Genomic DNA, 12,084 nt, shown 5'->3' on the forward strand with positions numbered 1-12,084 from the left:
TTTTGTAATGAAAATACATTTGATCAGAAAATGTTTAGTCAGCTCTATCCATGAACTACCCCCAGAGTCCGGATAATAAATGGAATCATTAAAAAAAAATCTTTAGGAAGATGGAAGGTTGGGCAAAGTTTTCCTTTTTTGGCAGGGCATGGAAGGAAGCATGACAGTCACAAAAATAAACGTTTTTCAGGCAATATCCCCCCAGTAAAAGTACACAAAACTGCATCAGGTTAATTTTAAATTCTCTCTCTCTAACAAACAGCCTTAGCCTTTTCCTTTCCCTGATGCTTGGCATGCAATCCACTATTCTCAAGAATAGTGTCTCTCAACTTTTCCAGACTCCTGTACCCCTTTTAGGAGTCTGATTCGTCTTGCATACCCCAAATTTCACCTCAACTTAAAAACTACTTACTCACAAAATCTGACATAAAAATACACAGCACACTATTACTGAAAAAGTGTTTATTTTCTCAGTTTTACCATATAATTATAAAAAATAAATCTAACAGAATATAAATATTGTACTTACATTTCAGTGTATAGTATACACAGCAGTATCAACATGTCATATGAAACTTTAGTTTGTACGGACTTTGCTAGCTTTTATTGTAGCCTGTTATAAAACTAGGCAAATATTTAGATATGTTGATGTACCCCTGGCAGACCTCTGCATACCCCTAGGGGTACATGTACCTCTGATTGAGAACCACTGCTCTAGAAAGCAGAATGTCCTGCAGGGGGCTGCACATTCTTAAGGTTCCCAGCAACTAATGATACTGCCTAGAACCTTGATAAACTTTAAACAAGAGGGACAGGAATGTGGGGGAGGGATTCCAACTAAAAGCGCCTCCCCAAGAAAAAGAAGCAGTGTCATGTTAGATAACAGTTGCTAAAAGGAGGCATGGCGGAGAAAATAGGAGGGACAATGCAATCTTTAGAGCAAGGGTCCCCAGCATGGTGCCTGTGGGCGCCCTGGTGCCCGCTGGGGCGTCTAAGTGCGCCTGCATACTGGCCAGCAGACGAGCATCCACTGAAATGCCACCGACAAGCTGTGTCATCCAGAGGTGTCGCCGCCAAAATGCCGCTGATTTTTGGCAGTATTTTGGGAGCGACACTTCTGGATGATGCTACTTTTTGGCAGTATTTTGGTGGCGACGCCTATTGACATTGCTGCTTGTTGGCGGAATTTTGGCGGATGCTCATCTGCCGCCATGGTCCTCCGTGGCTCATCGTCTGGTGCCTGCCAGACAAAAAAAGGTTGGGGACCACTGCTTTAGAGAACTCATCCTATAACTTACCTCTAACCACTGAAGTTAATAAACAGGTCCCTCTCCATCATATTTGCAGGCCGAATTGTTTTCCAACTGCAGCTGATTTACTTCAAAGGAAAGTTGCAGAAGGAACACTGAATTCTCCCAGGAAAAAGCCACCCTACCTCAGAGTTACTTCAGCTTTACCGCTGTGCAGAGAATAAGCACCAGGCTGCTTCTCAGAGTGTCCTTTTAACTTGAGAGCTCAGAAAAAGGTCTGCTGTGTCTTAGACAGATCAGAGAAGTCCAGGGCAAGCACACAGCACGCATAAAGTGGCCACTGGCACATCTGCCACCCCCACCTCTACTGGCATTGTCCTACATCCACAGCCTTCTCCTCTCATTTTTACTGGACAAACCCACGTTTGGTGCCATATCCTACTGGACAGGGACAGTGCTGCACAAAACATGGACTGTTGGGCTTTAGGCTAGATGAATAGCCTCCTTGAGCATGCATCTAGCTAAATACAGTAACTCCTCACTTAACGTAGTTGTGTTCCTGAAAAATGCAACTTTAAGCGAAACAATGTTAAGCGAATCCAATTTCCCCAAAAGAATTAGTGTAAATATGGGGGGTTAGGTTCCAGGGAATTTTTGTTTTTTGCCAGACAAAAGGCATTATATACATTTTAAACAATTTTAAACAAGCAATTTAATACAGGTATAACTTTTAAACAATTTTAAAGAAACAATTTAATACTACAACCATCATTGCTGAGTATGAAGCAATGGGAGGTGCCCCCACCTTACCCCACACAGGCACAGCTCACTGGCACTGCAGACAATGAGGCAGGCAAGGAGGCTGAAGGTGCCATAGGGCACGTTGCACCTACTGTGCAAGCACCAGGTGTGGGGGGCTCAACCCTCGGCCCTCCCACCCCACCCCTTCCCTCAAGCCCCCCGCCTCTCCTACCCCCACCCTCCACCTTCTTCCCCTTTACTCTGCATGCTGTGTCCTCGCTCCTCTCCCCTGCCTCCTGCCTGCAGCAATCAGCTGGCTTGCGGTGTAGGGGAGGCAGGGGGAGTCTGCGCGCAGAGTCCTCGCTCCTCTCCCCTCCCTCCTGCTTCCTGAACTCCGCAAACCAGTTGATTGCCACGGGGACAGGAGGCAGGGAGAGCAGGGGGAAGGCATTGATCTGCAGGGTCCGCTGGCGGTGGGAGGCGCTGCAGGGGTGTATGGGAGCTGATGGGGGGCTGCCAGCTGTGAACAAAGCAGGCAGCTAAATGACGGTATAGCGGATCATTGCACAACTTTAAACGAGCATGTTCTCTAATGGAACAGGGACGCAAGATCGAAACAACGTTAAGTGAGAGGACCTTAGGTGGGGAGTTACTGTACTACACAACTGTAGGACAATATTTAAAAAAAGAGGGAGAGAAAACAGATGCACCCAATGAAAATTCCTGTAAATCCAAACCATTACATCAGCCAGAGTGAGGCTCAGGGAAGAAACTTGTTGAAGAAGAGTGCTGCAGAGGCCTAGTGGAGTAGTTTTTGATCTTTTGGGGCTCATGGCCCCAAAAACCTGGTCTTATAATCAACCAAGTCTGATAATTCTTTGTGGGTGCAAAGGACTGTGGGATTTGGGTCATGTGAAGAAACAATGGGATGACTGAGTACTGTCAGGGAGAGGAGGTTGGAAATGGGATGGGTGAGGTGGGTGGGGTTTGAAAGCGAGTGCATCCCTTGTGGTCCACAAGTCATGTAAGAAGTTCCAGTTCACAATCTCTCTCAGCAAACCAGACAAGCATTTTTCCATGAGTAAAACCCACTTCCAACAAAGTAGCAAGCTCTGCCTTCCTGCCTGTCATTTCTGCAACAGCACCACTGATGGTTTCCTGCAGGTTCTACACCCAAAGAAATCTTAACCAATGTACCTTCTCAGCCACTTCAGAAAGATCCAGACTTTGCAGCTTGCCTGCGAGTTCATCCAGAAGGCGTGACTGTTCCTCTTGTTTTGCCTTGAACTGGGCCTCTTGCTCACTGATTAAGTCTTCCACTTCCTGTCGTGTCTGAGCTGACAGTTCCATAAGGCTATCAGGGTGAACAGTGGAGGCATTGACTCTCTCTTCTGCCTCCAGGGACATCTGAAAATATTTGGTGATACTATCCAAGGCTCCTGCAGAAATTAGATCCAACTGTTCAGCAATCAGCCCTCATTGGTGAATTTATAGTACAATTTGTTATGGGGAATCTAGTGGATGACAAAATTGTATAAGGCCATTTCTTTATTAAACTGAATACAAAGTTATACAAACATTATTACTGTTAGTATGCTTGAACTACATATGGGGAAAATTCTGCTATCCTTAATCAAACAAGCCTCCCATTGATGGTCCCACTGATGCTTTGATTTTAGTGGTCTACAGAATTTGACTCTCTAATATTAAAAAGTTTGAAAATTCTTGCAGACTAAGGGTCTGATCCCGCTCCCACTGAAAGCAAAGGAAGATCTGTTCCTAGATTTATAAAGCTAGATACTTCTGTGACACTTTGATTCCATGGAACTGCCTGGTGAGTAGGTGCAATTCACCCACGAGCAGTGGTCCAGCACAAGACCTACACACCACTGAAGTCCAGGCTTGCCGGGGAATACATATTGGCCAATCCTAGTGCAGGCTTTCTACACAGGGGTTATGTCACTCTCTGTATGGGTGGTAGAATCTAGCCCTGAAGTGTGACACACATTCACAAAGATTCATGCAGTCTTACATACATGAGATTACTAAATTTCTGTAATTAAATGTGAACTAAAGTAAGGGGACATCTGTATGTGTACTTAATTGTGGTATGTAACAAAATGCAAGTATATCAGAGGGCTTACTGTTAGTACATGTAACTGGTCTACAACTTCTATACATTAAGAGGTTTTAAGATGACTTTGTTCCCTAAGATCTTGAGCTAGTTTTGCAATGCACACAGAAACAGAGACTTCAAAGCAATTCCTGCTAGATCAGCAACTCTGCCAAGACTCAGAAGGAAACTGCACTCACAGAACATGTTTTATTACTGTTTAGAAGATTAACCTGATATTTAAAACAATACACTTATTTAATCGTTTGCTGCGCTGGCTCTTTTCCTTTTTCCCCATGGGACCCCTCACCTCGGATATCGGAGATTTTTATAAACTCGAGTTGTTCTGCAAGTTCTTTCACAACATAGTCTAGGCTCTCTGCATCTGTCTCCAGTGCCCTCAGGTGAGTGTCCGTGTTATTGCTTTTTAACGCTATCACAGAGAGCTTATCTTCTATTTCAGCCATCTTTTCTGTAACATCTGCTGTTAGCTTGCTGCAAGCAAAAACACAGAACCTACATTTACTCGAGGAAAAAAAATCTACTAGCCTTGAATTTTTTCTTTTTTTTAATAAAGAAAGCTGTACAGTAGTTACAATCCTTCCATCCCTCCCTGATCAGTGCTGTAAGCGATTTGTAACAGCTTGCCTTCCTAGAAGACTGGTTTTGTTTCCTTTATCACAAAAACTACTTTTTAATCTACAACACATTTATAAACTCAAAGCACCCAATTGCTCAGAAAACAGCTGCTTTGTGTAAGATTAACCAGAGCCAGATTCCAGAACTCTGCTGTAATGCTCTTGAACCATGGCAACTGCATAGGTCAGTGTGTCAACTACTATGATCCATACAGAATTTGCTTCACATCCTACACAGCTACAAATGCATTTTTTGATTACTACAACTGAATGTCAGAAACAAACAAAAATTCTCTGAACACAATGGATTCTTTTAAATACTTTATAAAGATCCCCTTTTGCCAATGGCATCTTCTGGGTGGAGGTGGGAGAAAACATCCCACCTCCAGCAAGAAAGGTAAAAGGTGAGTGATATCAGCTCTTTCCTCTGTTCAGCAAGCCGTTCTCTGCTTGCCAGTCTTTTTGCTCCAACAAAAATTCCAGACTTCTCTTGTGAGGCCTAATAAAGTGGAACCAGAGAGGTGACTGCAGCCACAGTTCACTGACATAGGTACATTGTCATCAGTGTGACCTGAACCTGGGACCTCCAGCACCAAAACACATCCAGCTCTAAGTAGCAGGCTCTTATAAGGCCTCAACTAATAGAAGACTTAACTGACCTCACTAGGCTTTGGATAAGGACCATCATCACTGGGGCAAGGCACCACCCTCCCCTTCGCCAGGCCAGATGTAAGGGAGGCAAAGGTGAGGTGGTTTATCGAAGAGGGGAGAGGAAGAGTGGTTCCTCTGCATGCCGTCACCTCTCTTGGAATCCAGCACCCAAGTATAACAACTCTCCAGGGATCCAGGTTAATGGAGCTGGGGAGCAGCCACAAATCATTAACTACAAAACCTCTTCACAACCATTTTAGCCTCCCCTTCTGGTTTGGATGGGAACGTTTTAAAGGTGCATGGAAAACACTCATATTCCATCAACTGCTTTAAATTATTTCAATCAATAACTGTAAAGATTGTTGGTATTTAACCGTCCTAGATTTCACAGGGGCTCACCCTTCTCTGTCTCCTTATTTTTAAATACCATGAATACAGGACTTCTGCATCTGACACTTCATGAAATGGAGACAACCAGTGTTACAACACTGGTGTTTTCTGTTGACAAAGTTTAGTTTTTTAGATTAGAAAGAAGTCTGCATTGCTATCTAGATAGCTATAAAACAAAATTCCAAGAATTCAATCTCTGTCCCTGCATTCTCTCACATAATAGCTGTGCTTGTCCTTTGCCCTGGGGGATCACAAGGAATCAACGTGCTGGTTCCATGTTAATTGGCTGGCAGGCTGACAAAATACAAGCATGGCCGCCCCCTCCAAAGTTTCAAAGATCATGACAGTTTTGGGTCCCAGCTGCATTTTTTTTGCACTCAGTAGACTGACTAAAAGCACTGCAGGCTCTTTCCTGCCAGACAGTGAGCGCTCTCAGCTCTAACTGGGGAGTTGAGGGTGCTCAGCACACTGGAGTATCGAGCCCTAACTGAGCTGGAAATAGTCACAGAACATGTACTGTACTCACCCTGCTTCCTCAAAGAGATTTCCAATGTTTTTAAGGGGCTCAGCAGCTGGATTTTGAGCAAGGATACTTTTAATTTCATTCAGTTTCTCTTCCATAGTGTTGATAGTTTGCTGGTAAGGGCCACTGACCCCACTGATTTTCAGGATTTTTGCTCTCTCCAGGAACCTCTGTGTCCTATTGGTCAGTTCACTAATGATGACGTCCCACACAGCGAAACACTGATGACATGGCGCACAGTCAGGGAAGATGCCAGAGTATCCGCGGGTGCACTTGTCACAGTGGGGTCCCTCGACACCCTCCTTACAGGCGCATAGCCCCGTGGAGCGATTGCACTGAGGTGTCTGGATTCCACGGGGATCACAATCACAAGCTGCGAGGGGAGAAGTAACAGCAGCAAAGCTTAGATAGGATGAAAATGATAATAAAGTTGGAAGGAAAAATCTTCAAAGCTCTTAATAAAGAAAGAGATGGCAGCAAAAAACAAAAGGGAGAAGCCTTGCAACTATTCTGGAACTGCCATTCATATCTTCCTAGCGAAATGAACCCAAAATAGATCAAACATACATTCCTTTAACATCTAACAAGAGGACTTTGACACCCAGCAGATGAAAGCCTTCAATTACACATCACATCTTTCAAGAATACCCCATAAATGTAACACATACTAATACTGTGTTCTTGACGGATTTATGGGCCATTTGTATGTTCCTCTAGCAGAGTTATAGGCTAGTGTTAAAGTCCCTTCTGAAAATGTCCATGTTCCTGCTAAACAGGCATTCCCCATTTAAAAATGACATGAAAGCAAAATAAAGCAGGTAATCTACACCAGTGGTTCTCAACCAGGGGTACAGGTACCCCTGGCGGAGGTATGCAGAGGTCTTCCAAGGGGTACATCAACTCATCTAAATATTTGCCTAGTTTTACAACAGACTGCATAAAAAGTGCTAGCTAAGTCAGCACAAACTAAAATTTCATACAGACAATGACTTGTCTATACTGCTCTATATACTATACACTGAAATGTAAGTGAGATATTTATATTACAATTGATTTTGTAATTATATGGTAAAAATGAGAAATTATGCAATTTTGCAGTAATAGTGTGCTGTGATGCTTTTGTATTTTTAAGTCTGATTTTGTAAGTAGTTTTAAGTGAGGTAAATCTTGGGAGTATGCAAGACAAATCAGGCTCCTGAAAGGGGTACAGTAGTCTGGAAAGGTTGGGAGCTGCTGATATACACTGCTTGCTTTCATGCCATTACTTCATAATACATCCTCAGTCCTTAACCAATTTATTCTTTTTTTTTTTTTTTTTTTTAAAGACCTTAAAGGAACAAATTGCTTCATAAACAAAACCTGCTTTTTTTTAAGAGAGCATGGATACAACAGATACCAGAATACAGAAATGACTTCTGTTCCGGGCGAGTCAGTTTATGTCTGCACAATTTAGCAAAATGGTCCTTTTGTCCTCTGAAATGTACTCCAACACAAGAGATTGTTTTTACTTTACATCAAAGCGCTTAAATAGTCCCACAGCAATTTGCTATGGAATATATTCCCCACAGGCAAATCCTCAGGCTCCTATTTGAAGGAGGTCAATTAACCCTTTCATCAAACTATTACTCCTGGAAATAAGACACTCAGAGTGGTCAATTAGCAAATTCCATTATACCAATGTAACAGAAAGTAGTGTACATGGTATGTAATTTTTCTCCTTCAAAGAGCCCTAGAGTATATTGTATTACATGTGAATTAGGCAAATCAGATCACGGTTTTATTTATAATGTATCTGCAGATTTAAAAAGCAATCACTTAAAACTATTTAGCCAATTCTAATCTGGCTTTCCAACCAGATCACAGCAAGCAAATAACTCCTGTACCATCGTTTACATGATAAAGTGCATCCAAACACAGTGCTCCACTTTGGAGATTTAGAGAAACAAAACAATAGAGGATGTAGCAGGGGGAAAAGGAGGCTGAAATTAAGCATTTCCCAATCCCCAAACTTTCTCAGGATAACCAAGCTCTGTGCTTCAACTGTCAGCACAAATGTACTAAGTACAGCTAAGATATTGGATCTAAGAAGCCATTATGGATCACAGAAAAGCAGAAATTCTATAGAATCTCAAAGGAATAAATCCAATGTTTACAAAATGCTTTGTAAAAATGACACTTGCACACTTTAACTATGTGTTATTTGTGATGTCTTGTAACCTATGTCACAAACTGCTACTAGGACTGCAACATCATCCAGACCAGAAGATAAAGCACAAGTTTATTTCTAAGTAAAACAATCTTAGTTTAAAGAGAAAGCACAATAAAACCTCCCCAAGGACTAGCATAATAAGAAACAATAGAAACAAAAAGCAGAGCTTTATTTTAGTCACTTTTTAATTTGGGAGAAATGTTTACATGTTTGTGGTATGGTTTCTCCAGCTACAGCCAACTTTGTGCTTCCTGTGTAGCAGTAACCGAACATAAGAACGGCCATACTGGGTCAGACCAAAGGTCCATCTAGCCCAGTATCCTCTCTTCCGACAGTAGCCAATGCCAGGTGCCCCAGAGGGAATGAACAGAACAGGTAATCATCAAGTGATCAATCCCCTGTTGCCCATTTCCAGTTTCTGGCAAACAGAGGCTAGGAACACCATTTCTGCCCATCCTGGATAATAGCCATTGATGGACCTATCCTCCATGAATTTATCTAGTTCTTTTTTGAGCCCTGTTATAGTCTTGGCCTTCACAACATCCTCTGGCAAGGATTTCCACAGGTTAACTGTGCATTGTGTGAAAAATTACTTTCTTTTGTTTTAAACCTGCTGTCTATTAATTTCATTTGGTGACCCCTAGTTCTTGTGTTCTGAGAAGTAAACACCACTTTATTTTCTCCACACCAGTCATGATTTTAATAGACCTATATCATATCCTCCACTAAGTCATCTCTTTTCCAAGCTGAAAAGTCCCAGTCTTATTAATCTCTCCTCATACAGCAGCTGTTCCATACCCCTAATAATTTTGTAGACCTTTTCTGAACCTTTTCCAAGTCCAATATATCTTTTCTGAGATGAGCAACCAGATCTACATGTAGTATTCAAGGTGTGGCCATACCATGGATTTATATAGAGGCATTCATGATATTTTCTGTCTTTTATTATCGAACCCTTTCCTAATGGTTCCTAACAGTCTGTTTGCTTTTTTGACTGCCACTGCACATTGAGTGGATGTTTTCAGAGAACTATCCACAATGACTTCAAGATCTCTTTCTTGAGTGGTAACAGCTAATTTAGACGCCCATCATTTTGTATGTATAGTTTTAACCAGTTACCAATCCATGAGAGAACATTCCCTCTTATCCTTTGGTGAGGGACCATGTCAAAGGCTTTCTGAAAATCTAAACACACTATATCCACTGGATCCTCCTTGTTCACATGCTTGTTGAGCCCCTCAAAGAATTCTAGCAGATTGGTGAGGCATGATTTCCCTTTTCAAAAACCCTGTTGACTCTTCCCCAACAAATTCTGTTCATCTATGTGTCTGACAATTTTGTTCTTTACTATAGTTTAAACCAGTTTGCCCGGTACTGAAGTCAGGCTTAATTGGAGCCCTTTTTAAAATTTGGCATCACATCAGCTATCCTCCAGTCTTTTGGTACAGAAGCTGATTTAAATGATAGGTTATAGATGATGGTTAGTAGTTCTGCAATTTCACATTTTAGTTCTTTCAGAACTCTTGGGTGAAGACCATTTGATCCTGGTAACTTATTACTGTTTAGTTTATCAGTTTGTTCCAAAACCTCCTCTATTGACACCTCAATATGGGACAGTTCCTCAGATTTGTTACCTAAAAAGAATGGCTCAGGTTTGGGAATCTCCCTCACATCCTCAACCGTGAAGACTGACACAAAGAATTCATTTAATTTCTCTGCAATGGCCTTATCGTCCTTGAGTACTCCGTTAGCATCTCAACCATCCAGTGGCCACACTGGTTGTTTAGCAGGTTTCCTACTTCTGATATACCTAAAACATTTTTTTTGCTATTGCTTTTTGAGTCTTTGGCTAGCTGTTCTTCAAATTCTTTTTTGGCCTTTGTAATTATATTTTTATACTTCATTTGCCAGAGTAAATGCTCCTTTGTATTTTTCACATTGGGATTTAACTTTTTAAAAGGATGCCTTTTTGCCTCTCACGGCTTCTTTTACTTTGTTGTTTAGTCATTGTGGCATTTTTTTGGTTCTCTTACTATGTTTTTTTAATTTGGGGTATACATTTAAGTTGAGCCTCTATTATGGTGTCTTTAAAAAGTTTCCATGCAGCTTGGAGGGATTTTACTTTTGGTGCTATACCTTTTAGTTTCTGTTTCAATAATCTTATTTTTCTGTAGTTCTCCTTTCTGAAATTAAATGCTACAGTGTTAGGCCGCTGTGGTGTTTCCCCCGCCACAGAGATGTTAAATTTAATTATATTATGGTCACTATTACCAAGAGGTCCAACTCTTGGACCTGATCCTGTGCTCCACTAAGGACTAAATCAAGAATTGCTTCTCCTCTTGTGGGTTCCAGGACTAGTTGCTCCTAGAAGCAGTCATTTAAGGTGTCAAGAAACTTTATGTCTGCATCCCTTCCTGAAGTGATATGTACCCAGTAAATATGGGATAGTTGAAATCCGCCATTATTATCATTGAGTTTTTTATTTTAATTGTCTCTCTCATCAACCTGAGCATTTCGTAGTCACTATCACCATCCTGGTCAGGTGGTCTGTAATATATCCCTGCTGCTATATTCTTGTTATTCAAGCATGAAATTACTATTCATGTATATTCTACGATACAGTTTGGTTCATTTAAGATTTTTACTTCAGCTGATTCTACGCTTTCTTTCACATATAGTGCCACTCTCCCACCTTCCAATATATTTTGTACCCTGGTATTACCATATCCCATTGATTATCCTCATTCTACCAAGTTTCTGTGATGCCTATTATATCAATATCCTAATTTAATATATTATTTAGACTTCTAGCATTGGTATACAAGCACTTTAAAAACTTATCACTTTTTAGCTATCTGCTATTATATGATGTAATTGAATGGGACTCTTTTGACTGCTTCTTATCAGACCCTACCTGTATTTTATCATCTTCCATCCTTCTCCTCCTTATTAGGACATAGGGGAGGATTTATAAATGGAGATTCCCTAAGGGATGTCCGAACCACGTGCTCTTCCGCACCTGTCGGCTTTCCCCCAGCCCTTAGTTTAAAAACTGTTCTACGACCTTTTTAATGTTAAGTGCCAGCAATCTGGTTCCATGTTGGTTTAGATGGAGCCCATCCTTGCTGTATAGGCTCCCCCTTTCCCAAAAGTTTCCCCAGTTTCGAATAAATCTAAACCCCTCTTCCCTACACCATCATCTCATCCACGCATTGAGACCCTGCAGCTCTGCCTGTCTAACTGGCCCTGCATGTGGAACTGGAAGCATTTCAGAGAATGCTACCATAGAGGTCCTGGACTTCAATCTCTTACCTAGCAGTCTAAATTTGGCCTCCTGGACCTCTCTCCTATCCTTCCTATGTCATTGGTACCTACATGTACCACGATCACTGGCTCCTCCCCAGTACTACACATAAGCCTATCTAGACGTCTTGAGAGATCCACAACTTTCACACCAGGCAGGCAAATCACTATGCAGTTCTCCTGGCCATCGCATACCCAGCTATCTATGTTTCTAATAACCAAATTGCCCATTACTAATACCTTTCTCTTCCTAATAACTGGAATTC

At 41.7% G+C, this 12,084-nt stretch overlaps 2 protein-coding genes across 2 annotated transcripts in view; one reads left to right on the top strand and one right to left on the bottom strand.

The window, feature by feature from the left end:
• The window catches only part of DLD (dihydrolipoamide dehydrogenase), a 235,916-nt gene that overhangs the window by 37,901 nt on the left and 185,931 nt on the right, over nt 1–12,084 (top strand). The window lies entirely within an intron of this gene.
• Nucleotides 1–12,084, bottom strand: part of LAMB1 (laminin subunit beta 1) — a 70,341-nt gene that overhangs the window by 9,118 nt on the left and 49,139 nt on the right. The window contains exons 24-26 of the mRNA XM_050936015.1: nt 6,310–6,679; nt 4,415–4,599; nt 3,189–3,430 (exon numbers count right to left, since the gene is read on the bottom strand). Of these exons, the coding sequence (XP_050791972.1) occupies nt 3,189–3,430; nt 4,415–4,599; nt 6,310–6,679 (797 nt within the window). The remainder of the gene's footprint in view (nt 1–3,188; nt 3,431–4,414; nt 4,600–6,309; nt 6,680–12,084) is intronic.

Source organism: Gopherus flavomarginatus, chromosome 1, assembly GCF_025201925.1.
Source record: "Gopherus flavomarginatus isolate rGopFla2 chromosome 1, rGopFla2.mat.asm, whole genome shotgun sequence".
Lineage (NCBI taxonomy): Eukaryota > Metazoa > Chordata > Testudines > Testudinidae > Gopherus > Gopherus flavomarginatus.